This window comes from Chelmon rostratus, chromosome 3 (assembly GCF_017976325.1).
Source record: "Chelmon rostratus isolate fCheRos1 chromosome 3, fCheRos1.pri, whole genome shotgun sequence".
Classification (NCBI taxonomy): Eukaryota; Metazoa; Chordata; class Actinopteri; order Chaetodontiformes; family Chaetodontidae; genus Chelmon; species Chelmon rostratus.
Window position 1 is genome coordinate 11,360,799 of NC_055660.1, and position 26,702 is coordinate 11,387,500.

General features: G+C 42.0%; 1 protein-coding gene across 1 annotated transcript; it reads right to left on the bottom strand.

Annotated features, from left to right (window-relative positions):
- Positions 1–1,880: 1,880 nt before the first annotated feature.
- On the bottom strand, positions 1,881–25,027 carry gpr179 (G protein-coupled receptor 179). The gene is made up of 12 exons (XM_041934185.1): positions 24,105–25,027; positions 22,260–22,368; positions 15,587–15,683; positions 14,262–14,494; positions 11,974–12,042; positions 8,018–8,127; positions 6,879–7,117; positions 6,415–6,553; positions 6,183–6,285; positions 5,705–5,851; positions 2,945–5,309; positions 1,881–2,728 (listed from the first exon to the last, which is right to left on the bottom strand). The coding sequence occupies exons 1-12, from the start codon at positions 25,025–25,027 to the stop codon at positions 1,881–1,883; spliced, it is 5,382 nt and encodes a 1,793-aa protein (XP_041790119.1).
- Between the last annotated feature and the right edge of the window lie 1,675 nt (positions 25,028–26,702).

Sequence of the window (26,702 nt, forward strand, 5' to 3'; positions counted from 1 at the left end):
TACGGCACACTCATTCAAAAACACTAACATGCAACAATGCTCACAAAACTAGATCACTCCATTGACAACAAAACTTGGTGCAGTGTTTTAACAATGAGATCACTGAATGAAAAACCAAGAGTCACTGTAGCAGTGCTGAAAAACTGACACCTGATTTCACTGATAGATTGCTGGCATAGACGTGACTTAATTACATCAGTACAGAGAACTGTTAATATTGGAAGTTTTATTAGAAGTAGAACTTTTTCTAACATAATACTGCAATTCTGAACTTTGTCTAGTACTCACTAAAGTCAGACATGACATATCGGGCCATTTGATGTAAAGAAATGATTAACTAATAAAGATATCTACTAGTCATAAGACATCTCTCACTATCCATAAAATGATTTAATTTAAAAAAATCTGTCCCATTATTTCTCCAGTATGATTACTTGTCTGCATATCAATCAAGGTATGCAGAAGAACCTCTAATAATCTAGAATTTTCAAAAAAAATACAGTATTTAGGAATATTAAAGTGTTGCCAAATATGTGACTTTTCCAGCAATGACCATAAACACTAACATTGTCTGCATAAAAAACCCTGACAAAACCTTTTATAGTAGACCAAAACCTTAACTAGCAATTATTCAAGTAGATTTTTCATTTCACCTCCATAAATCACATTATTTTCATCATTTATATTAAGTAAATTTGGAAGAAGGTCAGGTTAGCTGCAACATAAATGCCCTGTACAATTTGATGCTCTTTGCAATTACCAAACATTTAAAAATAATGCATTTTTCACAGCATGTTTAATGTTTAACTGTCCTATCTTAATGAAACTGGTGTCCAGTGCACTGCATCCACATAGAAGGCATTGACATGAGTTTCTAAATGCTCAGATACAAAAAGATTATTCAGCTTTTCACCGCAGTTTATGGTGGTTTATGCAGTTTTTGGCATTGTTTCTTCAAGTGGTGGAATTTTATTTTTCCCATAATGACTGAATCAAAGGTGAGAGAGTAATATTAATCACTGGCCTATAGTCATGAAGTCAGTCACTAAAGCAAACATGTATGCATAGTTTTATCAATCATTAATACTTGATAGAAATGTAGTTTGACATCCATTGTAGTTCTGGTGGCATTGCTTTACACAAGTTTTTTTCTACACTGAAAATATAATTTCCTCAAAATAACAAAATTAGACTGCATTTATATGATGTATGCTGGTTAACTTTCCATTAAGTTCCATCTCTTAGGTCCTGTGTTATATTTGTGGTTGTGAACACTGTCTACTTGTTAAGTTTAGGTTTAGTCGAATTCAGCTCAGCCATGGTTCCAACATACTGTACGTACATGGCAAATGTACAAATTGTCACCTAAAAACAGATAAAGACACAAAAAGATTTTAATTTAAAATGTGGGGTAGAAGCAGGAAGAAAAGGGACTTCATCTAAATGCTTTAGATGCCCTTCTGTCAGCCAAGAAATGTCTATCTGTAGTTCATTGTTTGATTAATTAGGGACGTAATAAGTGTGCAATATGTGCTCTAGTTAAAAGACTTAGTTTCAGTCAAGTTTGCACAACATATTGTGTACAGCTCACCAAGTCTGGCCCAAATGAAGGGTTCAACCTGAAAAAACACAGCCCAAAGTTCTTTTAGTTCGATTAGGCCAATTAATTGTCCAACAGAAAGGGCTTTCAGCTCTGCCAGCTGCAGGGGAGCTGTTTGTGAGCTGACTCTGCATTCTGACCTCCCTGTGAGGCTGGGGAGGTTAAAAACAGTTCCCCTTGAACTTTAACAAGGTACCACCAAATGCTTTAACAGAATTCACATTCCCCTTAATTTAGTGGGAGGGGTCAAAAGTGAAAGTAAACGCTGACTAAATTTAGGTCACAAGTCAGGTGGGAATACGAGCGCCTCAGCAGCACATTCTGCATCATCCTCTTCATCTTCCTCAGGAATATTCTCAGGCTCCCATGTAAAAACGTCCGAGGCATTGTCTGTGAATGATCCAGATCTGCTCCTTGCCATCTCCCAGGGACACAAAGCATCACGGCGACCCAGGGCTAAGTTTTCTTTAGACTCATCTATCTGTTCTGTGCTGATACTAGCTGGAGTCTCTTCTACACTGAGTGGCCCCTGGTCCTTTGTGACTCCATCATTGTCACTGTTGGGAATATCAACTTTGCTTTGGATTGAGGTTTGTGGATCCTTAGATTCCCATGGACAGACATCTGCCCAATCGCTATCTTGGTTTGTGAGGGCTTTTGGTTCTTCAGTATCCCATGGACAAACATCTGCTCGAACGCTATCTTGCTTTGTGAGGACTTTTGGTTCTTCTGTCTCCCATGGACAAACATCTGCCCGAGCACTATCTTGCTTTGTGAGGACTTTTGGTTCTTCAGTATCCCATGGACAAACATCTGCTCGAACGCTATCTTGCTTTGTGAGGACTTTTGGTTCTTCTGTCTCCCATGGACAAACATCTGCCCGAGCACTATCTTGCTTTGTGAGGACTTTTGGCTCTTCTGTCTCCCATGGACAAACATTTGCCCGAGCACTATCTTGCTTTTTGAGGACTTTTGGTTCTTCTGTGTCCCATGGACAAACATCTGTGCGAGCACTGTCTTGCTTTGTGAGGACTTTTGGTTCTTCTGTCTCCCATGGACAAACATCTGCCCGAGCACTATCTTGCTTTGTGAGGACTTTTGGTTCTTCTGTCTCCCATGGACAAACATCTGCCCGAGCACTATCTTGCTTTGTCAGAACTTTTGGGGCTTCTGTTTCCCATGGACAAACATCTGCCCGCGCACTATCTTGCTTTGTGAGAACTTTTGGTGCTTGAGTTTCCCATGGACAAACATCATTTGGGGATTTTTCTTGTCTCTGTAGCTTCTCTGATGCTTCTGACTCTTCAGTTTTGACTGTCCCTGCTACCTCTGAATCCCATGGACAAACATTTGCATGAGCTGTGTTTTGCCTTATATGACTCTCTGATATTTTGGGGGTGTCTGGCTTTCCTGATTCTGGTGTGCCACTATCCCATCCTTGTGACACCATCTTGGTAGCTGTGTTTTTTTCAGAAGGCTCAGTTTCCCAGGGACAAATGTTCACTCTTGCACTGTCGTTCACTTCAGTCTGTATGGACGCAACTTTCACAGGCGTGACACCTTTTTGCAAGTCTTCTGGATTGCCTTGATGTCCTGTCTCCCAGGGACAAACAGCTAGCTTTGTGGTGATTTGTGAAGTTGAGTCTGTGTTTGTTGGCTCTGTGTTCCCTTCTTCCCAAGGACAAATGTTTGCCGTGATTTTGGGGGGATCAGGGAAATCCCATGGGCAACTTTCTGTTGTCTTGCTTACTTGCTGACCCAAATGCAGGGCAGGCGATTGTGCATGGTACTGTTGCTCATTACTGAAACTTTCCTTTGATGCACCAGGGTAGACTGCAGCTTTCATAACTTCTTGTCGAAACGGCACTGTCAGCGTTCCCTTTGTCTCCAGCGGATTTAGGTTTTCATATACAACTTCACCCTTGTCCTGAACATCCCAAGGACACACATTTGCATATTCATTATCACACCTTATTGAAGGTTTGGAAGTCTCTGCAGTCTCCCATGGACATATGTCTGCTGCACGTTTCAAAGACTGCTGTGCCTGTGAATCTCTGGACAGGTTTTTCTGATAAATAACAGGAATATCCTGAGATTCCCAAGGACACACGTTACCATGGGCACTTGCTTGTTTTCTTACATTCCCTTGGTCTTGAGATTCCCATGGACATACATTAGATGGTTCAGATACCTGTGATTCCCAAGGGCAGACATCTGCTTTAATGCTCTGCTGCTTCTTTAGTCCCTCTCCTTCCTGAAAAGTACCAGCTCCATCCCATGGACACACATCTGCATGGGAAACATTACGGACTGGTGTAATTCGATTACTACCTCTTCTGTGAGTAGAAGGAGTTCTACAGCTGCTGACAGTTTCCCAAGAACTTATACTACTTCGTTTGCTGTTCTGCCTTGATAAAAACACATTTTCGTAAGTGCCATCTTTTTGCATATCGTCCATGTCCCAAGGGTGGACAGCAGATTTTACAATCACAAGCCTTCTTGGGCTTCTGTCAGAAGAATCCCCAGAGGACAGTCTGATGGCATTTTGCTTCACAAGGCATGGTTTTCCTTCTGTTGTTGTCATACTTCTTTTCTGCAGTGACCTCTTTTCCATGCTTGGACGTCTACTAGATGTTCCCGATCTTGGTGTTGTGGAAGCACTTTCCTGACTTTTCTGTGAAACAGAATCCTCTTTATGTAAACTTCCATCCTTACTGGACTTGCTTCCTGCATCCATGGATCCCATAATTGATTTCACAGAGAGCCATTTACTGGTGGTGGTGCGGAAGGAGAAAACACGTTGATCTTTTGTGATCTTTGGTCTTGGAGACCCTGGTGCACTTGCAGACACAGTGGCCTGTGGTTTGGGGGACTCAGTTTCACCTTTATTCTCTGAAGGATTATTCTCTACAGGTGGTAAATGGTCCCAGGGACAGATAAGTGCCTGTGGAGATGGTGGTCTTTTTACTTCATCATCCTCTGAGTTTGCGTAGGTGACATGCTTCTGGTTCTTGTCCTCTGAATGTTCTGGCTCCACCTCCCAAGGACAGACCTCAGCCTTGTCAAATGACTCTGACTGGAGAGCACTCCTGGTCTGCTCACCAATGGATACGCTCTGCCTAGACCTTGTCAGCACTGTGCTGGCTCTGTTAACCTTAGGTATGTTCTCCATAGAATGTGTGGTTGTCGAGGTTAGACTCCAGGACTTATGAAGCCTGGTGTGATCAGGATGCAGGAGATTGGTATCAATTGACAGATTTTGGGCACTGGCTGACTTGCAGACCCCAGGTGGAATATCCAATGAATCCGTCTCAGATCGCCGGGAAGATCTCTTCGCAGTGTTGGCCTTTAACATGGAGTCACACAAAGAAGACTCTCTTTCTCTGACATAGTGATGATCACTTTGGGACTTGCGCATGGATGGTGATGGTGTCTTCATTGAACTTCTGTAACTGATACTGATTGATACTGTATCTGGGGTCCTCCTGAAAGAGTCAGACTGATTCACACTCCTTCTGTGGAAGGATCCATCTTTCTCCTCACGGCTACACTGCCGGCTCATGGTCTCTGGGATCTCAGCAATGCGTCTAATAATGGATCTACCCAATGCACATCGAGAACTTCGCTTCTTTGACAGATGAGGGTTGTTTGTGGTCATCTTCTTGGTCTTGTGGACTTCTAACTGGGCGTATAACTTCTTCAGTTCATCCTGGTGCATATGAAGAAGGGTGGGAATTGATGAAGGGATTGAGGAAATAATCGAAATGATTGAGGAGAGGAAAAAATATGGAGAGTAACAAGTCAGAGGAAAGGTATAAGACAGGTTTTCATTGGACAGTTTAGGATAAAAAAAGGATAAAGGGGGAGAAAGTTTAGACAGTACAACGTGTTCATTCTATAGTTGATTGTATTTACGGTTAATTTATTATTTGAATTATAATATATTTAAAATCTGTTTAATCGAGTCTACATGTGGTCATATGTGAAATTGTGGGACATTTATTTTCCTTATTTTAATGCGACCTTTGGAATTTCTTCCACCTTTTGTAAATTATGTCCCAATGTAAAGTGATAACATCGTTCTGAGGTGACAAGAGAGTTTACCCGAAAGTCATCCGGGTCCACACTGTGCTCACTCCAAGCAGAGTGAAAACTGCTATTGAGGTACGAGCCAGAACGGCGAAGGTCCACTTCATCTTCATACACCTCTGCAGCAATCTCCTCCCTCCCAGGCTTAGACACATAAAGAAACTGTGGAACAAACACAGGCATGCAATTCATATGTAAACATTTAATGAAATATTGGATGGATTGTCATAAAATCTTGCAAAGACTTTAATGGCCCACAGACTTTCCATTCCAACATGATAAACATTAGCTTGACCATGCTAGCATGCTTAAATACTAAATGAACTTTAGCATAACATGCTGAGTTAAATGCTAAATGAAATGAATGCTGGCATTCTGTTAATGGTAATATTTAGCTAGCTAACTAGCATTACAGAGCCCTGGTCCCACTACTAATTATACAGTAGATAAGAATGTATTCATTTTGGCACTATGACATAAAAATGCTTAACACCTTCGGAATGAAGAGCAGGGCGAGTGTGACAGTGATGGTCACATGGGTGTGCGTGAAGGAGAGCAGCAACATCCAATCAGGATGGAGAGAGGGAAAGGTGAATCTGAGGAAGACAGAAAACACAAAATCACCTCACATCAGTGCTCTGGGTTTTTACTGTGGAGGATATGAACACATCGCTCAGGTTAGCTGTCCTGAATTTGAGAGGTTCAGAGAAATACTCGCTGTTTACCGGAACAGGTGAAACATGGTGGAGAGAAGCAGCTCGTTGTGGATGGCGATGCCCATGTAGCGAGGCTCGTGAAAGGCTGAGGGGACCGGCCTGACGGCGGTCCACAAGGAGCTGCCCCAGCATAGGAACAGAAGCTCAGCTGTGGTCGAACAAAGCAAGGACAGGAAATGATGATTACAAGTTGCCTCAAAAATCTAGCTGCCTGTAAACTGCCTGTTTACAACCTGCGTGATAATCTGATCCTTCATGTTTCTCGCCCCATTGGAATTTTTTGTCATAGTAAAGGTGTCTTTTTTATTTACCTTATTTAAAATATTTAAAATATCCCTCCTGTGAAATGGTTTTATCCACTCTAAATTACAGCACATTACATGAACATGCTACATTTACTGAAATAGAACAAATTGCTAATAATGTCACTGTTGGAGTAAAGAAGTCAGAAGAGCTCACACACTGCCACTCACCCACAGCCATCATGTAGTCCCAGCGGTCCAGGTAACACAGGTTAAACCCCTGGCCGTCTGACGTGGTGGTTGTGATGAACACTGGGATGTTCCTGTCGCGGTTCTGGAGGACACCCACTGTCCACGCACACAGGAACCAGCTGACCGTCATCAGCATCACTCCCAGAATCCTCAGCAGGTGGAGGCTGGACATGTAGGGCACTCTCTGGGCCGTGCGTGAGAGGAACACCTTCAGCACCCTGTGCAGAGGCAAAAACCAATCACCGTTTGACTGCTGAAGGTTGGTTCTGCTCAAGGTTTCTGCCTGTTAAAAGGAAGTTTTTCCTTGTCACTGTCGTCAAGTGCTTGCTCATGAGGGAATTGTTGTGTCTCTGTAGATAAAGAGTAAAGAGTGGTCTTTACCTGCTCTATATGGAAAGTGTCCTGAGACAACTTTGGTTGTTATTTGGCGCTATATAAATAAAATTGAATTGAATTGAAGGCCAAATGTAAATGACTGTGAACATAAGAGGCAACCAGCCTTGGAGGTTTCATGACCTTAAAGTGAAACTATTTAACTTTCATAATAACTGCCAAACACACATAACATTTTCCACAATTAGAAGACAACAAACATGTTTCTGGTGAGATATGGAGTCATTATAGATATTTAAAGGGTGTATTTTACTTTTTTTATGAATTCAACTTTTAATTTCTCCAAGGATGGATGTGTGATTTCTTCTTCCAAAAGTTACATAGTCTTGCTTAAAGATAAAAAACATAGCTCAAAACAGCATAATTTCATTATCTTTCGGTCAATTGTGTTTGGTCAGCCAATAGGTTCCAATATGTTCACGCACAGTTTCTATTACTACAAGCACTCATTTGTCTGTTATTGTTTACATTTAAAAAAGGCAACACAGCTTTATATAATATAAAAATTTTATATTACACATCGCAAAGTCCTTAATTTTTAATCTAGATTTGAAAGTGGCTGTGTGTTGGGATGCATTTAGATGATCAGGAAGTTGGTTACATCTGCCTGCAGCATCGCAGCTAAAAGCAGCTCAAGGTGACTCAAGGCTCCACCAGCATTTCTGACCTCTCTTTTCAGAGAGGTCAGAAATGTGTTTTTTGTTTAAACCAAAATGCCAGCCTACCTGTACATTTTCAGTGTGACTGTGCCGTACACGATGGAGAAGCCCAGCATTCTGACCCAGCGGAGCAGAATACACCTGAACGTACTCGGCTTGAAGTACATGATGAAGACCTGCAGAGACAGAGAGACGCTCACTGTGAGTCGGACCACAGCAGCAGTGCATCTCATCTGGTTATATGTATGAAATATGCTACCATCACTGGTACAGTACCTCTATTACTATTACAAGTACCATCTCTAGTTCTACTACTATCACTGCTGGTTACAAGTACTGTTACCACTATGTTTTATTACTATGCTATTGTTATTAGTGTTTCACAAATGCTAGTAATAGCAATTCAATACTTAAATGCAATTTTTAAGGTACATGTACTTTACTTAAGTATTTCCATTTTAAGGTCATTTATACTTCTTACTCCACAACATTTATTTAACAACATTAGTTACAGGTTAGATTCTGATTATTTTTCCAAATATAAATCCAATAATAGTATATGAAGTATTAAAGTATAAGTATAGAAAATACAAAGTACTTCTTATTAGCTCCACCTTTAACCAGATGCACTGATGATAATCCCCTGATGTTGTATATATTAATCTTAAATGGAACATTCTGCCTAATGAGTACTTTTACTTCTGGTGAAAAATGTATTTGATGCTATAATTTGTGTACTTGTATTTGTGTCAGATTTTAAATGTAGAACTTTTACTTGTAATAGAGTATTTTTACACTGTGGTATTATGACTTTTACTTAAGTATCTGAATACGTCTTCCACCTCTGGCAAGTACTACTAGTAGTACATCTACTACTAATGCAACCGCTGGTGCTGTTACGACTATCACTAGTTTAATTGTTGGGTCTTTTTTTTTTACGACTGCTTCCATTAGTAGTGTTACTGCTGTTACCACTAATGTTACCACTAATTTTACCGCCATACGACTTAGTCATATTGTATATATACAATATATCCAGCAGACACTTACTGTAATAACACATCTCATCAGCATTAACAGACAAAGGCTGCCTGTTTAAAAAGCATGATGTCTGAACAAAACGTGTTATACATTGTTAATGCTTTCAGTCAGTCACGTTCAACAACAGGTTGTACCTTCATCTCTGTTCAGTATGTAACAGTAGAGTGGATAACCATAATCCAGGAATTAAAGCTCATTGTACTGTGACAGCCAGTCTCCGTCACTCTGGATAAAAGCATCAGCTAAAGCCTAAAATGTGACTGCAAATTTACAATCATGGTGTTCAAACCACTCATAAAGGATAAAAACTACTCAGAGTGAATACATATATACTCACATATATAGATGTGCAGTAAACATCCAGAGGAGGGCAGTTTTAATCAGCAGAAATGGCCTGCACTCAAAGGCAGATTGGGGTCTCAGGAAGAACTAATTTGATTGGTCAATCTAAAGCTCCAAGTGAATTTTAAAGGCTTCATGCTTCTCATGAAGTTTTCCAGGTTTGTCAGTTCAGGCAGTAAGCTTAACTGTAGTTCTAATATAATTAGAAAGTTAGCAAGTTCTTGTGATTTAGATTCAGCCTAACTGATGAGGGCACAGGGCTCTACGACTGAACACGTCAGTTGTTTAATTTCTGTGATCCCCTGACTTTTTCTCTTGCGCTACCAGCAGGTCCAAGTTTTTCTTTTCCTGGAGATTGGCACTAAATTTTGACCAGACATTCATGATCCCGAGAGGATGAATCCTACTGATCTTGGTGATCCTCCTGCTACAGTTTAAAGAAACCTTGCACAGAGCAGGCTTTTTAGCACTGCGACTGTCCTTCATGTGCACACCAAACAGGCCGTCCAGTAGGTGATCTGTTTGTAGATCAAATGGACCCCTCACTACAGTTGAGATGAGAGGGTGAACTCGGACTTTTCATCTGGGACTTTCAGAACTACAATCAGGTATGTGGGCTGCAATTCACTTTTGTATTTCACTAAACTCTTACAGCATCACCCCAAAATCCTGCACTCCCATCTCTAATGTCTTGCATTACTGCACAGTATCTGTTTTCACTTTAAATCTCAATACAATCATATTTACCCTTATCTTACAATGTTGCTACTTCCAGTGTCCTCCTTATGTAACACATTAGCCTCAATTAATCCTTATTGTACTCAAGTTTGCCAACAATTCACACATGTAAGTTTTTACACTTATTTCTAATTGAATACTTATTCTGATTCTTATTTTTCACACTCAAAGCAAGACCTTAATGAGTGTGGCACTCTGTGTGTCACTACAAATATTACTTGTGTAAATAAAACCTTAACATCTTCAAAATAAACACTGCCGAAAGTCTTATCTTTCCTCTTTCAGAAGATAAGTGCCAATGTTGATATGCTGACATCAGTATGCTAATGCTCACAATGATAATGCTAAGATGCAGGTGTTAGGCAGGTTAGCATGCTAACATTATTTAAATTAGTGCCAAAAGAAAGTGCAGCTGAGGGAGATTGGTGATCTCATTAGCTTTACAGGGTTTTTGGACAACTTCAAATTTTGACCTGATGGTCAGAGCATCACCACAGTTACTGTGAGCCATCCACAGAGGAACATGAATGTGTGGACCAACTTTCATGATCATCATCGTTGTGGAGACATTTCATTTTGAAGCATCAAACTGCTGGTGGTGAAAAATCAGGGAGTCAGGGTCATTAGGATTCATCTTCTGGGGATCATGAATGGCTGAACAAGATTTTGTGACAAACTCCAAGTCAAGTGAAACCTTTGACTTGCTGGAAGCGCAAGAGAGAAAATCAGAGGCGCATCTGGTGTCAGTGAATCACATTTTTTTTACTGAAGGGTTTCGGTTTGAGGTCAGAGCAGCTTGACAACCAGAGACGCTAATGTTCAGGTAAGTATTAGCACCACATCTCACAATGGCATAAACCAACAGCACCACAAACTACAAAACCTCTATAATGACCCTAAATTTCAATTAACACATCTCCAAAACAGTTTCAACATGAATTATGACCTCCATGACTTTATTGCAGGGCTGTTGAGTTAGACTGCGTTAGTTTGAGCTAAATGTACCAAATAAACTGGCATGTTTCAGGGCACGATTGACAGGTGTCTCAGCCTGTGACATTCAGTCCACCTCAGTTGAACCAAATCCTAATCCTAATCCTGAAAAAAATCCTTATTCAGGCAAATGAATTAGGATTGTCTCCTGCAGCTGCCAAGATGGCAGCAAGAGGGAAAATGACATCCAGGCCTCAAACTGCCCCTTCAGAAATCCTACATCATGCCCATATTTTTTTGTTTTTATCTACAGTCTGTAATCTGTTCAGCCATTGCTCACGCTCACGCAAATACTGCGAACTCCTTTTGTTTATTCTAAACAAACTCCAGAAGTCATTCCCTGTGCAGGGAAACAGCAACTAGTTACCATGAAGGATCTCATGAACTGAATCACTGAAGTGTCACATGACAAGTAAATATTTGTATATCTTGCATGTGATGATCATTTTTATGCACCAGTGTGCAGTTAAGAGGTGCTGATCTGAGAACAGCCCATTAACATGTTGAACTACTCAGTGATGACCTGCACACACACACACACACACACACACACACACACACACACACACACACACACACTGAATCACTCAGTCAGCAGGAACGTCTCAGATCGAACGGCACTTCGAGAAAGATGGATAAAAAGTCACGGCTGATTTATGTTAACGGCTCTTTAATTGGTAAAATGAATCTGAAGATTGATTGATAATCTATCACCAGAGCAGTTATGAAAACTGTCGACTCCCCACCCCCCCTTCCCATTTCCACTTACACACACACACGCCCTCAACCCATTCACCCTCCCACAAATGGTCCATTATGCTCTAATCCATGGCGCTGTGCTGTGCAGTGATCTGTAAAGAGCTCTAATCTGTGACACTCTCAGCCGGCCGGCTCGGTCGGACACTCACCGGGAAGTAGAGGAGCAGAGAGCCGAACAAGATTGTCTCCAGCAGCAGGAGGCCGGACGCCCGGATCCTCTGAGGGAGGAGAGCGTGGGAAACAAAGAACAATTAGAAAGTAGAAGTGTACTTCTTATAACCTGTTTACTACAAATTATTGTTATTCTATGCATGTTTTTAGGTGGCTGTGGTACAGGTTAGCATCTCTTCCACTCTCAGTGTATTTTCTCATTGACTCTTGTTTTATTGCTCTTTCTGGAAAGTTGAAACATGACAGTGGAGTTTTCTTTCCATAGTCTTAGGTAGTTAAATAGGTATCCACTAGAGGCCTTAAAGGATAACTTTCGTTTTTTACAACCTGGACCTTATTTGTAGCATTAAATACGCCCATTTACTCACCCAGACAACTTTGGTGGCATTTGGAGTCGTTCTGAAGAAATTAGCCCCAGACGAGCAGCGCGTATATCTGTAAAATGCGAGTACTCGGGGCATCCATGCGCAGCTTCTATATAACGCATAATCTGCGGCGAAACTCGTTCATATTCCAATATTTTGTTATGATATGCTGGTGCTATTCCCCTCTGAGCCCGTGGTGGCATGTTATCAATATCTTGCGTCTCTAGACAACTACCTCTGACGTGGATGATGTCATTACCGAACGCCAGGCGCTGCGAGCAGCCAGCCACAACACAGCTGACTCTGCGGCGGTCGGCTACGAATCCGCAATAATGAACCATAGCTGTGCCAAACTACAGCTAAACTAGCCGACCGCCGGCTCAGAGGGGAATAGCACCAGCATATCATAACAAAATATTGGAATATGAACGAGTTTCGCCACAGATTATGCGTTATATAGAGGCTGCGCATGGATGCCCCAAGTACTCGCATTATACGGATATACGCGCCGCTCCTCTGGAGCTAGTTTCTTCAAAACGACTCCAAATGCCACCAAAGTTGTCTGGGTGAGTAAATGGTCGTATTTAATGCTACAAATAAGGTCCAGGTTGTAAAAAACGAAAGTTATCCTTTAACAGGTCCAAAATTTTGGATCCAATTCGAAATGGTCTTTGAAAAACCTAATGTACATGAACTTTGTTTTAAAAAGAGACCCGGTTAAAAATATTGTCAGAACCTGACCCAAACAAACCAGAAGATAATTCCGAAGCACGTTTGACTCAAACAGAGAGGGAACACCAACACATGGAGCAGCAAAACATACAGCTTTTCCTCTGATTTACAGTTCACACTCTTTGCCTGCGCCTAAAAACACATTTTCCTCCTGTGATCATGAAACAAGTTGAAGAGCTGAGTTCATCACCACCATCCTGAACAATTAAAAGAAGCTCGCCATTATAACAACATAAACCAATGATTATGTTAGGAGCTTTTAAAACTATAACTGCTGTTATTCTTGGCCAAGCAGCAACCTCAGCAGCCTTCAGTTCCTCAAAGGGCCCCTTCAGGCTGCCTCCAAAAGCAAGTCAATGCCCATAGACCCCCATATTAAAGCAGAAATAAACATGTTTACAGCCTGGTACAAAAAAATGCTTTGTCTCTATAGCTAATTCCCCTGTTCATGACAGCTGTAAGGGGGTGAATTTTTATGTAAGTGACTCGTTTCAATTATCTGAAGTTCTGTATAATTATGGGCATGACTGCTTTGAATTACAGCTAGCTGCTAGGTTTCAGCAACCGGGCTTCATTAAACTGCCTCAGCTCCACCCACGCTCCTCCTCTTTGTTCATTTTTGGATTAGATGGGAGTTTGGTGGAGTCAGGCACTGCTCTTAGCTGTAGGCACACAATCAAAACATTTTCTGAGCTATGGTTGTTTGATGCTAACAACGTAAGCGTTGTTTTAACATTTAGGAGGAGTTTACTGTCGCTCATTTGATATAGAGAGAAAGCCCTGCGTCATGTTTCGGCTTTTTAGGAGGACTGATGGAAGTATAATATGATCTCTGGCTGATTCAGCAAGGGGGAGCTTGGAAAAGGGTTGTGGCTGTGGTGGTGACATCTGTAATTTTTAAAGATTAGGTTGATAAAAAACATTCATCCTAAAACACATAATCAGCAACATCTCATTAATTTTAGACTCATGCATTAACAACATAAAGTTAGAATGGCAAGATTACGGTAATCACATTAACAATCACACAAGACATTTCTGCCAAATAAACACAGCAGGATGTTTGACACAATGCATCGCGGCTCAATGCCTGGAACAGCTCTCCTGCTCGTCCCTCTATCCAGTCCCATCTGTACGGTGGCCCCGCTGAGCCAAAAGACCTGACTCACCCGGTTTCGACGATGCCTGTAGGCCACCAGCATGCTGACGAAGATGAGGAACATGAAGACACCCTGGATGGCCAACACGCTTGCCCTGAGAAGCCAGGCCTCCTGCACCAAGCACGGGGCGCCATCCTGACAGCTCTTACAGCCCGGCCAGCATGGGAGACAAATGGGCATGTTTGGGTAACACACACCGCCGCCATCACTCCTGTTCACAGGGCCACCATCTGCATCTACACCTACACAAACCCACGTGAAGCCCTCATGTACATGTGACTTACAAAACCTCACACAGTACATACAGCAGCATACTCTGGAAACAGGCAATATACAACATAACTTCTCGAAAGTATTTATTTTTCTGCTATGTTATGAAATAATCACACGTAGCCACCACAAAAAAAAGGGCTTGATCCCCAACAAGGATGACTGCCTGTATTTGTAGATGGAAACCTAACAGCTGTTAGCAGTGACGAGGTGCACAAATGAAAATAAAGTTTCTGAAGGGCATCGTCCGTGAAAATACTCTAATTGTAAGGTCCGACAACCCTTTAACAATTAAGCGTTTTTGATTAGCTAAAAAGTAAAATTTGTTACAGTGCAGCAAGCTCTTAGTCTACAGCAAACCTAAGTTCAATTAAAGCTGCATGATGGACTTTGGACCTCTAGGTGGCAGTATCAGAAAAAGTCAGCAGATAAGCAACTACCGCCATATCACCAACTTTAAATCTTTATGTTAGTGTGTTGGCAAACAATTACCTATTTTTGTAGCAACATTAGCATTCATATTTCTCAAGAATGCAAGTCCAGTATTCACTCTCCTTTTAGCTCTGTTTTGGTCTCTCCTTACTGCAGAGAAAAATGACTGGTTCTTTAGCTCCTAGATGTTCCACTTTCTTCACCAGCTTATCTCTAACTGTGTCTGTCTGCCATCTGGTGCTGGGCAGGTTGTGTATAGTGGGTTTATCAGAGCTTTTTTGCTATCAATAAGCTAAAATATGCTAAATAATAATCATAGAAAGTTTGTCATGCTGGACAAAACTGTAGCATCCTGGCTCCACTGTCAAATCTGTAAATCTGACCAATGAGGTGAGTTCATTTACTTTTATCAAATTCTGTGAACTTCTATGACCTCTTCACGCAGGAAACCAACAGACATAAATTAAACCCTGAGTTTAGCAAAGGATATACAGAAGTTAAAATAAAACTATGCAACACAAAACTTGGTAATTAATAATAGATATTAAAAATATGTATGTGAACCTTGGTTTTGTTTAAATGGCTGGTAACTTCAGGACAGTTATTTGGGCAGAGGTTAGTTGTTGACTTACCTCGGTCTTGAGGGGCCATTTCAGGGTTGTAGTAACCCTCTTTACAGCGGCAGCAGTACTGACCCAGTCGGAAACCCCGGCCAGGAATTGGTACACACTGAAGAACAGAAAGATTATTCTGATTATTCTTACTCTTTTTTTTGTCACCTGAAGTGTTTTAGATTTCTGTTCCTTTGAGTTACAATAACAAAAAGCTTTAAAAATTCAGACTGTGCTGTTTCTGTCACAGAGGTGAAGCCTTTTTACAAGTCTGCAATGTCCTAATAATTTCCTAAACTTTTCCTGATATCTTTCCTGTAAATAAGCATTGAATTTGTTCTAATTAAAGGGAAAATAAAAATTTCCTTGAAAAAAAAATCATATTTGTATTTGTATATAACAGTGCCTGAGTGGAAAAGGGGTCACTTTACTCTCTCTCACTCTATTTCCCTCTGATGCTAGCTGCAATTTAGCCAGTCAGGACACACACACAAACACACACACACTTGGATGGTCTGTGTGTTAATCTAAGTTAAAAGCTAAATGGATACATAATGCCTCGACTGAGAGTATTATCCTTTTCTAGAGAAATCCTGTTCCCTAGCACAAACACACACACACACACACACACACACACACACACACTGGCCTCACATATACAAAGCCACAACCCCCTGATCAGAAGCTCAAAGACCTAATGCCATGGGCTGAACATTAATGTGATATGGATTATACAGAACGGAGCGGTCAACTTAATTCTCTTGGTGGCCGCATCTCAGTTCAACAGATAGTCGCAGTAAATGAGTGGATTCAGTCATCTGTCATGTTTAAGTTGAAACCATGCCAGCCACTTTGAATGCGGTACAGCTACATGGTTGTCATTCACATCAATGCAGTGGAAACTTGTAAGAGGCAGGAACTCAGCCCATAAAACAATGTGTATGTGCATGTTTTGTTTGTGAAAACAATAACTGGTGAAGCACTTTGTTCACTATGTTCACTTAATTATAATCTACCTGTGTATTTGGCAGCCGTGGAATGTAACTAAGTACATTTACTGAAGTACTGTACTTGAGTACAAATTTAAGGTACTGGTTCTTCATTTGAGTGTTTTCTTGTCATGCCACTTTCTACGTCTACTGAGAGAAATATTGTGTTTTTTTTTGGCGTTATCTGACAGCTTTACTTTACTAGTTACTTAACAAATTAAGATCTTTGCATACAAAACATACAAAGAACTAATAAAATGTGATGTTTTGTTGTAAATTGCACTACCGTACTGTGGAAGTACAGAAGAAACATTTAGTTGATTAATCAATCAGCAAAAAAAGCAAAAAAATTCATTGGCAACTATTGTTCAAGTCATTTTTCACATAAAAATAATTCATGGTTCCAATTTTTCATCCTAACACAACGAAAAATCTAATGCATCCACTGGTGGAATGTAATCAAGTACATTTACTCAGGTACTGTACTTGAGTACAAGTTGAAGTAGTTGTACTTTTGTCTTAATTTAGACTCTTTGAGTCTTTTTCTTTTCATGCCACTTTCTACTTCTACTCCGCAACCTTCATAAGAGAAATATTGTACATTTTACTCAACTACAGTAACCCGGGAGCTTTAGTTACTAGTTACTTTACAATTTAACATTTGTAATGGCATTTCTCACTATTTTCTGATATTTTACAAACCAAAGAATGAATTATTGGAGAAAATAATCACTAGATTAATCCTTAATGAAAATAATCATTAGTTGCAGTCCTGCTTTTACACTAATGCACGAGTAATAATCATCTAATGATATCACAGCAGAACAGCCACAGGGGATTTTTTTCACGCTGAGTTCTTTTACTTTAAATACATTTTGCTGAATGTACTTACATACATTAACTTAAGCAAGAGAGGAGACTGGGAAATATTAGTAGATTAAACAGGTGACAAGATTAGGAAAGAAAGGACAGGACAAGATGAACAAAAAGCATAAAAAGACAAAGCCAGGCAAGACATGAGATGAGATGAGATGAGATGAGATGAGATGAGATGAGATGAGATGAGATGAGGTGAGATGAGTATAATGAGAAGAGGTGAGATGAGGGAAGACAGGCCAGAAAAAGATGAGACACGGCATGAAATATCCACAAAGCAGAATCTAGAAAGGCTGTGAAAATATGATGATATGAAATAAAAAGATGTGCAAGACTACATGAGATGAGATAAAATGAAATAATGAGAAGAGATGCCATAGAGACAAGGCAAGGAGTAAACAGAGACTGGATTTTATATTTCAACACATGACAGGGAAAAGTCTTAACAAATCTACATGAGATGAGATGAGATGAGATATGGTGAGATGAGAGAAGAACAGATAAGACTAGAGAAGGGCAAGACTATATGAGATGAGACAAGATGAAATGAGAGAAGATGAGATATGACAACATGTGACGAGGCAAGACCTGACAGGTCAGGATGTCATACTTTAGAAGGTGAAACAAAGGAAAACAAAAAGATGAGATGAGACACAAAGGACAAGGCACGGCAAGGCTACATGAGATAGCATGAGATTAGAGGAGTTAAATGAGAGAAGACAGGACAGGGCAAGAAGAGACAAGGCATAACATGACAAGGCAAGACTATAGGGATGAGATGAAGAAAAGACAAGATGATGAGTAAAGTTAAAACAAGGCATGACAGGACAAGTCTACATGAAATGAGACAAGATAGGACAAGGCGAAATAAGATGATGAGACAAGATAAGAGACGAGACTTGAAATGACAAGGCAGGTCAAGAGTACATGAGATTAGACCAGGCAGGACTAGGTGAGATGAGATTAAATTAGAGAGGGTGAAATGTGACAAAAGAGACAAGACAACAAGAAGATGAGATAAGACATGAAAGGACACGGCGGGGGAGAACTATATGTCATAATATAAGATGAGATAAACGTGACACAAGGCGAGGCAAGACAAGGAAATGAGACAGGACGAGGCAAGATGACATGACGAGACAAAATAAGAAAAGACAGGACAAGAAAATGAGAGATGAGATGGGACAATATGTGACACAATAATGAGAAACAAGACAAGACACGATGAGAAATGAGAGGCGACAGACCCAAACAGGACAGAAGAAAGTCGGTGACCCAGTACATTCTCTGCTCAGGGTTTGAATCCTCTAAGCCAGGTAGGACAGGGTGGGACAAAGGGTGACATGTGGATTTGGGGATTTTTAGGACTGTTCTTCTCTTGTGTTTCAGACCTCTGTGAGAGCAGTGCATAAAGGGGAAGTATGTCAGCTGACTGGATTATCGCCATAATCCATCAGATCATCCTGCAGCCCGCCACCCAGCACAACCATCTTTAAATAGACAGCTGAGATGAGAGGTAGAGGATTGGGTCTGGACAGACAGGCCAGCAGGGAAAAGGGAAACCGGAGCTGAAAGCGGTGGTTGGAGGTGGAGTGGATGAGGGAACAGACAGAAGAGTTAAAGTGTGACTGGGTGAGGATAAAAGGCAGAAACAAAATAATGAGCACAGACAGAAACAGCTTAAACCCTTTCCAGAGGTTGCAAACAGTTTAGAGTGTATTTGTGTGATGTAACTTAAATTCACAAACATGACTTAGAAGGTTTAAACAGCTTGTCTACAGTTTAGATACGATTTACAGGAAGTGGAAGTAGTCTGAGTTGCATTCAGTAATGATGTCTTGAACACACTGTATGATGGTGAGGTTTAAAGCTTGTTCGTGAATGTGGAGAGAAAACCTTGATTTGAACATTTACTCCAAGACAACAAGGTAACTCCATCTGCTGAGGAAGACTGTGTGAATACCTACTGAATGTGTTTTGCCAACATATTGATGAGTTTCAAGTTAAAAGCTCTTCTATCCAGCTATGGTTTCTTAAACCTAAGCAATTATGCTGGTTTAAATTGATTGATTGATTTCTGTAAATTGATTTATAAAAACCCGCACAGATGCAATATCTAAAGCATGCTTGTCACACCATATTTTTAGCCACTTTTCATTTGCTATTGATAATGGATCTTGCAGTTTGCTGGAATTGAAAGTAGATAATGTCACCGTTCTGTAAAACTATGTACTGAAGGAGCCCCTCAGATGAGGTGGAATGTCTTCGAGTATCTACACCCAAGTCCGGTTGCCCTCAGTTCAACCCTTCTTGAACAACCATGACCTGGATGCTTAACAGTCTTCACAGACATGTCTACTGTCGTGGTCACATGGTTCTCACTGTCCTAATGATTGGCTGCTGAATTTCAAGAGGGCGGGTCTTATCTCATATGAGCCTGTCAGAGGTAGACACTAAAAAAAACAAACAGAGACAACGTGGAAGAAACTCAAGAAAGTTGCTGTTGAACAGCGAGGAACTCCTTTTTGGATACTGTGAATCATTATGAATAACAACCATCATCCCCGAAGTACTTTGGTTTCATTTCTGTACGCATTTATATGGAAGGAACCAAAACCAACCACCAACTATGCAGAAAGTTGGACTCACCAGTGTTCAGGTAAGGCTTGCATCACTTTAGTGTTGAGAATTTGCATTGGCATGCAGTGCAGGAGGGTTAGCGTTAATTAATTTCCTGAGATTTAACAACAAATAATCTCCTGTTCGACCTGTGCCATGGCAGTACAAAGCTGTGATCGGTTGATTGTGTTGAGCAGCACCAGATCTATTTGAATCATCGAACAAATCAGAGATGTGGGCGGTGATTCACAGGTCTGGAACCAAAAATCTTGTAGTCATCCAGTATCCAAAGTTTCCTTTCTAACGTCCAACTGCTGCTTTCAAAATAAGGAGAGGTATCTAAAATGATGCAAACCTGTGATCTTTGAGTTCTCAATCTTTTTAATTCAAAATCTAACCCACATCACAGGCAGCATAAAGAGTTAAGACAAAGATTATCATTGTTTGATCTGCATCATTAACAGATGAGGTTGATAGGCTGAAAGTGATTTAGTGTTTCACCAAAAGGGGACATCCTGATGGCTCATTAATCTAGTACAGCACAGTACAATATGTCCTATACAGTCAATGTCCAGGGTACATGTCTTAGTTTTATCCCATGTCCTCCCCCCCTGTCTGACAGACCCACAATTATCTCTTCTTTGAACTGTCTAGTAAATATTGTATACTTAATACCTAAAAGAGAAAATATAGAAAATTAGGCACAGTGCTTGAAGTATGTTTTCAACTATCCAACTAATTAAATCACAATCCCAGAAAAAATCTCCAGACATCCAAAATTGATTAATTAATTAATGACGATGCTTAACATCCTCACGAAACATTTTCAGTTGGTTTTCAAACCATCCATTTTATCTTTGTAAAAGTTTAATACCCTTGCTGCTGCACAGGGAACACTTCCATGCTGTTTGTTGGATGGTACCTTTGTTGCTGTTTGTAGGGCAGGCTGCCCTTTAGGGAGGCAGCTTTAAAGGTTAGAGGAGGGCGCCTGACACCGGAGAGTGACCGATACAAACTCTCAAACCAACCTTTTGGTGCAATGCCATCAATGTTTGCAGGATTGTTTGAAGTTGATAGCTCATCTAAATGTGGTTGCAGTTGCGTAATGCCTTTGTGAGTCTAGTCAGTTTGTCAAATCACAACTGTATGACAAATGAATAAATAAAAAAGATCTTTTTTCTTCTTCTCTGGCTTACCCTTATAATTCAAGTACCAGGTTTCATGTGGATTTAATGAAAGTTGCAGAAAAAAATAGAAAAAAACTGTTCTTCAGTCTACAGCCATGCTTGTGGCTCTGTGAGTTAGCCACGGTGAAACTTTGGGCTAATGCTAAAATGCTAACATACTCAACTCACATAAATGTTTACTGTACCATGGTTGCTATCTTAGTTTAGCATGTTAGCATGCTAACAATCACTAATTATTACTCAGCACTGTAGCTGTCGCTGAGGCTAATGGGGATGTCATTAGATTTGCAGATATCACTCTAAATGAAAAGTCAGTCTATCACCAAAGTTATTACAGTTTATCCTCTGGGGAAGATTAATGTTGGCACCAAATTCCATGGCAATTCATTTCATATTAGAGACATCTTAATTTGGCTCCGTAACTAAGACTGTTAACCTGTTGGTGGTGCAAGATAGAAAGTGAGAGGATCACCAAAGTCAATAAGATTCACCATCTGGGAACTATGAATTTCTGTCCAGAAGGTGTTGAGCTATTTCACTGGATAAGTGAACACTTTGACCTGCCAGTGGCACTTAATGAAAAGTCAAGGGATCATCAAAATCGCCAAGATTCATCTTCTGGGTACTTTTGTACCAATCATCTGTGAGATATTTGAGTGTGGACCAGAGTGGTGAACAGACAGCAATCCTTAGAGCCCCACTGCTAACATGGCTGTGAAAATGTGAATATTTCTATAAATGACTGTGTTGTGGTGCAGTTGTATCCACATCAGCACCAAAAACAGCCACTGTGTTTCTTGGCCTGTTGTCTAACTTTTCATCAAATTTAATGTCAATTTGTTGAATAGCTTTTGAGATATCCTGCTAACTAACAAACAGACAGATGCAGCTTGTGTTAGCAATCACTGGTTCCTTTGTAACTGGGAATTTTCTTCTAAGCAGCCAAATACAAAAGTACAAACATCTAAACGTTTCTGTTCTAGCTCAGGAGCAGGCAGTGTCCCCTGGTCCTTTTTTTTTTACCTCCATGGTGGTGCGGTTGCACTCGTGACTATCAGCAAACCAGCCGTCTCCTTTTGCACACTGGTTCAGGTCGATGTCTTGAATGTTGACATCCACACGGATTACACCTCTGACACAGAAACACACACACACACACAGGAGGAAGGTCACAGAAATAGATGTGTGTCAGAGTAAAGAAACAAGAGTGGCTCCAAATATCATTAGCCTCATTAGAATAATGTCTTTTTTTCTCCTTCAGCTCTGCATTTTGTTTGCAGAAACCTGCATGGCCTTTAAGTGGACTTCCTTTCAAATGTCAGATTTTATCCAACTCTGTTGTATCAAACACATTTTTTATTCCACATGCTGATCAAACTTGTCTCCAGAGTGCTATGGAGAAGGTCACAGGAGCCAACAGAGCTAGAAAGGCAGGTGAAATGCAAATAGTGCTGCTACCAGTTTCAAAGCTTTTATCCTTTTCAGGGACGTATTTTCAGACTCACATTTCTGACATGTTAATGCGTTTTACTGGCAGTACAGGCGACTCAAGCTTTAGTGAAGAACATGAAAATCAACAACAACTAGAGCTCGAAAGCATCGTGATGAGTTAAAGTTGTTTGAGCAGGGACAAACTTCCATCAGACAAGTCAATGTTAAGGAGTCTATGATGTCTTATTCTAGGTAGAAGTACTCTGTTGTATCCCTCTTGATCTTATACAAAGTTAAAGTAGCAATTCCACAGTGTGGAAATCCTCTGTTACAATTTAAAGTCATACATTAAAATTTTTGCTTAAGTAAAAGTATATAGTATAAGTATTAGCACCAAAATAGCCGTAAAGTACTCATTATGCAGAATGACCCATTTAAGTATAATGTATATGATATTATTGGATTCGAATTACTGATGCATTGATGTCTGATCACTTTAATTCTGAAGCTGGTGAAGGTGGAGCTCATTTTAATGTCGTTATATACTTACATACATACTTATATCTGCTGGATAGCTTGTAAATTTGCCCCAGGGATCAATAAAGTTGTATCTCTATCTATAATTTTATATCACACTTTATTTACTCTGAATTGTAGTGGAGTAGAAGTAGCAGAACATCTCATGTAAAGTATAAGTACATCAAAATTGAACTTAAGTGTGACACTTGAGTAAATGTACTTCCACGTGTTGGACAACAGTGGACCACTTTAACGGAGCTGAGGAACTGGATGTTTCCTGTCCTCTACTTTGTCCCTAAAACACTACTCTGCATGTTTAGAGGGTGACGCTGCTGGAGGCTGTCACATGAAACAGGAAGTATTTACATTTAACACTACAAAGTGTATTAACTGTCCATATCTCTTGAAACGGCATTTGCTCCAGGTCACCCTCTCTGACGCTCTGGTGTCAAGTCTCAGATGTCTGAAGTCAACAAAGGTGTTTATGTTGACATGTTACAGCTTACAACAAATGTGATGCTCCAGAAAGCTGCTAGGAGAGTAATGCTCAGGGATTTAACAATAAATACAAAACATATAGGAGGTCTCATGAAATTCACTTGTGTGTTGTTGAGAACCCCATGCACATACACACTGTTTCTGTAACTATACTGATGACCAAAGACCGCAGACATTTGCACCAGTACACCTGTCTGAAATGAGTGACATCATCAGCATGAGACAGCTTGGTTGTGTTGGTGTCTCCCAGAGTTTCTGTGTTGCAACAGTCTGTCGTTTTTAAATGCTTCATCTGTGTGGGAGATCTTGCCCGTGTGTGTGTGTGTGTGTGTGTGTGTGTGTGTGTGCGTGTGTGTGTGTATGTGTGTGTGTGCATGTGTGTGTGTGTGTGTGTGTGTGTGTGTGTGTGCAGGCCCTAACCTGAACTCTGGTGTCAGGTCAGGCTTGAGGCCATAAAAGGATGTGGACAGGGTGAGCATCCAGCCAGGCACAAAGCGCTCGTCCTTACAGTCAAGGAAGGGGGAACTGGCCCAGCGCACCCCGCTGCGATTGGTCACATAGCTGTCACCCTGCCTCCACTTGGGTGTGTCCAAGGTGCTGAGATCATTGAATAGCACCCGCTTGGACAGGGTTGACATCGACTGGCTGGACTCTGGGAATTTGAAACTTGTGAACCAGCTGTCGTCGGGGGCTGGGGCAGGCGGGTGCAGGCTCTTCCAGGCTTTGGATAAGTCCTGGAGGATGATGGTCTGCACCTTGGCCGTCGGGTTGCGGGAGGCACGGAGCACCAGCTGCGGCACCGGGGAAGTCGGGTCGGCATCGAAGGTGAGCAGGGCCCGCTGGATGAGCACGTCGGCCTCTAAGAGGGCGCGGACCAGGGCATGGTACCACTCCATGTCCTCCTGCACGGTGCTTTCCCGCAGGTCACTGGCCTGGAAAATCATGTTCAGGAAGTTGGCGGTGTTGGCCAGCGCATCCAAAGCTGGCCGAAGGGGGACACTGAAGCTGACGGGCAGGGATCCGGTCTGCCCCGGTGGGCTGTACGCCCGTGAGCAGCGGGCCACTTCCAGAGTGGAGGGTTCTCCAGTGTACATGAAGACCTCTGCTGGTGACCAGTCATCTTCCTCCTCGGTGGGAGCTTCTGAAGGCAACACTGCAAACCCAGTAGGCTCTGGGTGTCTGAAGGAACTGGAGGGGCTGGTGGAGGTCTCTGGGGGTCCTGTGCTGTTTGTTAAAAAGTTCGTGCTGTTGTCCGCCTCCATCGTGACTCCTGGTGTGAAGTCTGGAGTCACCTGCGCTCTGAGGAGGGATGGGAGCACATAAAGAAGCCAAACAGGACCCATCCTGAATTCACCCTGAAGAGGAGGTGGTGGAGACGGGGGGGGGGTCACTCACCTGCAACACCGTCTCTTTTTGGCGCTTGACCCCTCAGTGATTCCCTTGAGGACAAAGAAAATGTCACATGTTTGCGAGGGTTTGGAGTTTCTGCGGAGATTTCTTCATCTTCATATCAGCGAAGCGCTGCAGCAGCAGCAGGTGTCCGGGAGAAGCGCGGCCACTCGTTCTGCGGCGCTCACACTCGCGCTAGGAGCGCAAAGCTCCATCTGTGCGCCGCACGGGCACACGCACGCGCGCGTCTGCGCTCGCGCACACACTCGTACGAAGATATCATTAAACCTACGTGTTGTCGGCGGTGGTGATGTGGTGGGAGGCGGAGGACGCAGGGAGCAATCCCCGTTTCTCCGCAGTCCGTCCGGTAACTCCTGCCTGCGGTGCCGCAGAGTCTCCGTTTTCCGCGGTTTATTGTTCCGACGCGGTGCGCCAAGCTCCAGAGCAAAGCAGATGCGGAGTGCGCAAGTGGGAGGAGGAGGAGGCGGGGAGGACGAAGAGGGAAAAGCCTCAAAGTTGGGGGATCCCCGTGTCAGGTGGGAGGAGGAGAGAAGACGGGGGGGTGTCGTAGAGATGGAGGGATGGAGCGAGAACAGCCAGTTTCCTCCTCGCCTCTCCTCTTCTCTCCTCTTCTGTCTGCCGCTCTGTTATCTGTTGCTCCAAAGAGCTTCCAGCCCATCTGACACAGGCTTGTGATACTCGTCCATCCTCCCTCACCACCCCCCGCACCATGCCCTCTCTCCCCCCACTTCCCTCCCCTTCATCCACCCCGTGCCGCCCTCCTCCTTATCGACAGGGGCGCTCACCAGCGCTGAAAGGTGACGAGAGTGGTACATCTGTTGTGTTTGTGTGTGTGTGTGTGCGTGTGTGTGTGTGTGTGTGTGTGTGTGTGTGTTCACAGAGGAGGGGATGATGCAGTCAGTCAGAGATGAGGGTTAAGCTCTGCTGCATTTGGGCGTCTATCAAGAATCCCTCCTCCTGGATGGCAGGATATACGGATGGATTAACCCCTCCTATGGAGAGAAAGTAGATGAGGAAGAGGATGCTCTTTTACTTCACACACACTCACACACACACACACACACACACACTGGAGGAGATCATAGCTGCAGCATGTTGTAATTCGTGGACTGCAGATATAAAAACAAGAAGACGTTTGATTATTATTGTTTGTAGGTTTTTGCAGAGTCAGGGAATTCCCCTTTTTTTGTGTGTGCAGGGGTGTGTGTTACATACATTGTCTTCATGTTTTGTGTGTGTGTGTGTGTGCAGAAAAGTCTGGATGAGCAAGAGAGACTGCATGAGAAGCGTGAGAAAAAAAGGAAAGAAAGAGAGAGAGAGAGAGAGGGGCGAAATGAAGCTTGTTCACTGGGAGGAGTGATGCAGGCAAAAATCCTTGTTTTGGTGGCCATGGCAACCGGTTTCTGAGAACCCCCCCCCAACTCCCTATACACACACATACACACATACAAAAACACCACTCCCACCTCCCACCCTGGGACTTCACCGCAGAGCAGTGAAGGTGCTGCAGTCGAGCCTGAGGAAGACAATAAGGCAGCGTGTGTGTGTGTGTGTGTGTGTGTGTGTGAGAGAGAGACCTGTGTGTACATGTCATGTTGCAGTGTAATT

Bases quoted from the DNA above. Each gene is read 5' to 3' on its own strand.
- gpr179 (XM_041934185.1), bottom strand. From the start codon at position 25,027: ATGGGTCCTGTTTGGCTTCTTTATGTGCTCCCATCCCTCCTCAGAGCG. The intron at 14,495-15,586 runs GTAAGTCAACAA...GGGTTTGTGTAG, and splicing joins AATGGCCCCTCAAGACCGAG to GTGTAGATGCAGATGGTGGC. The intron at 5,310-5,704 runs GTAAACTCTCTT...CATATGCACCAG, and splicing joins TGGACCCGGATGACTTTCGG to GATGAACTGAAGAAGTTATA.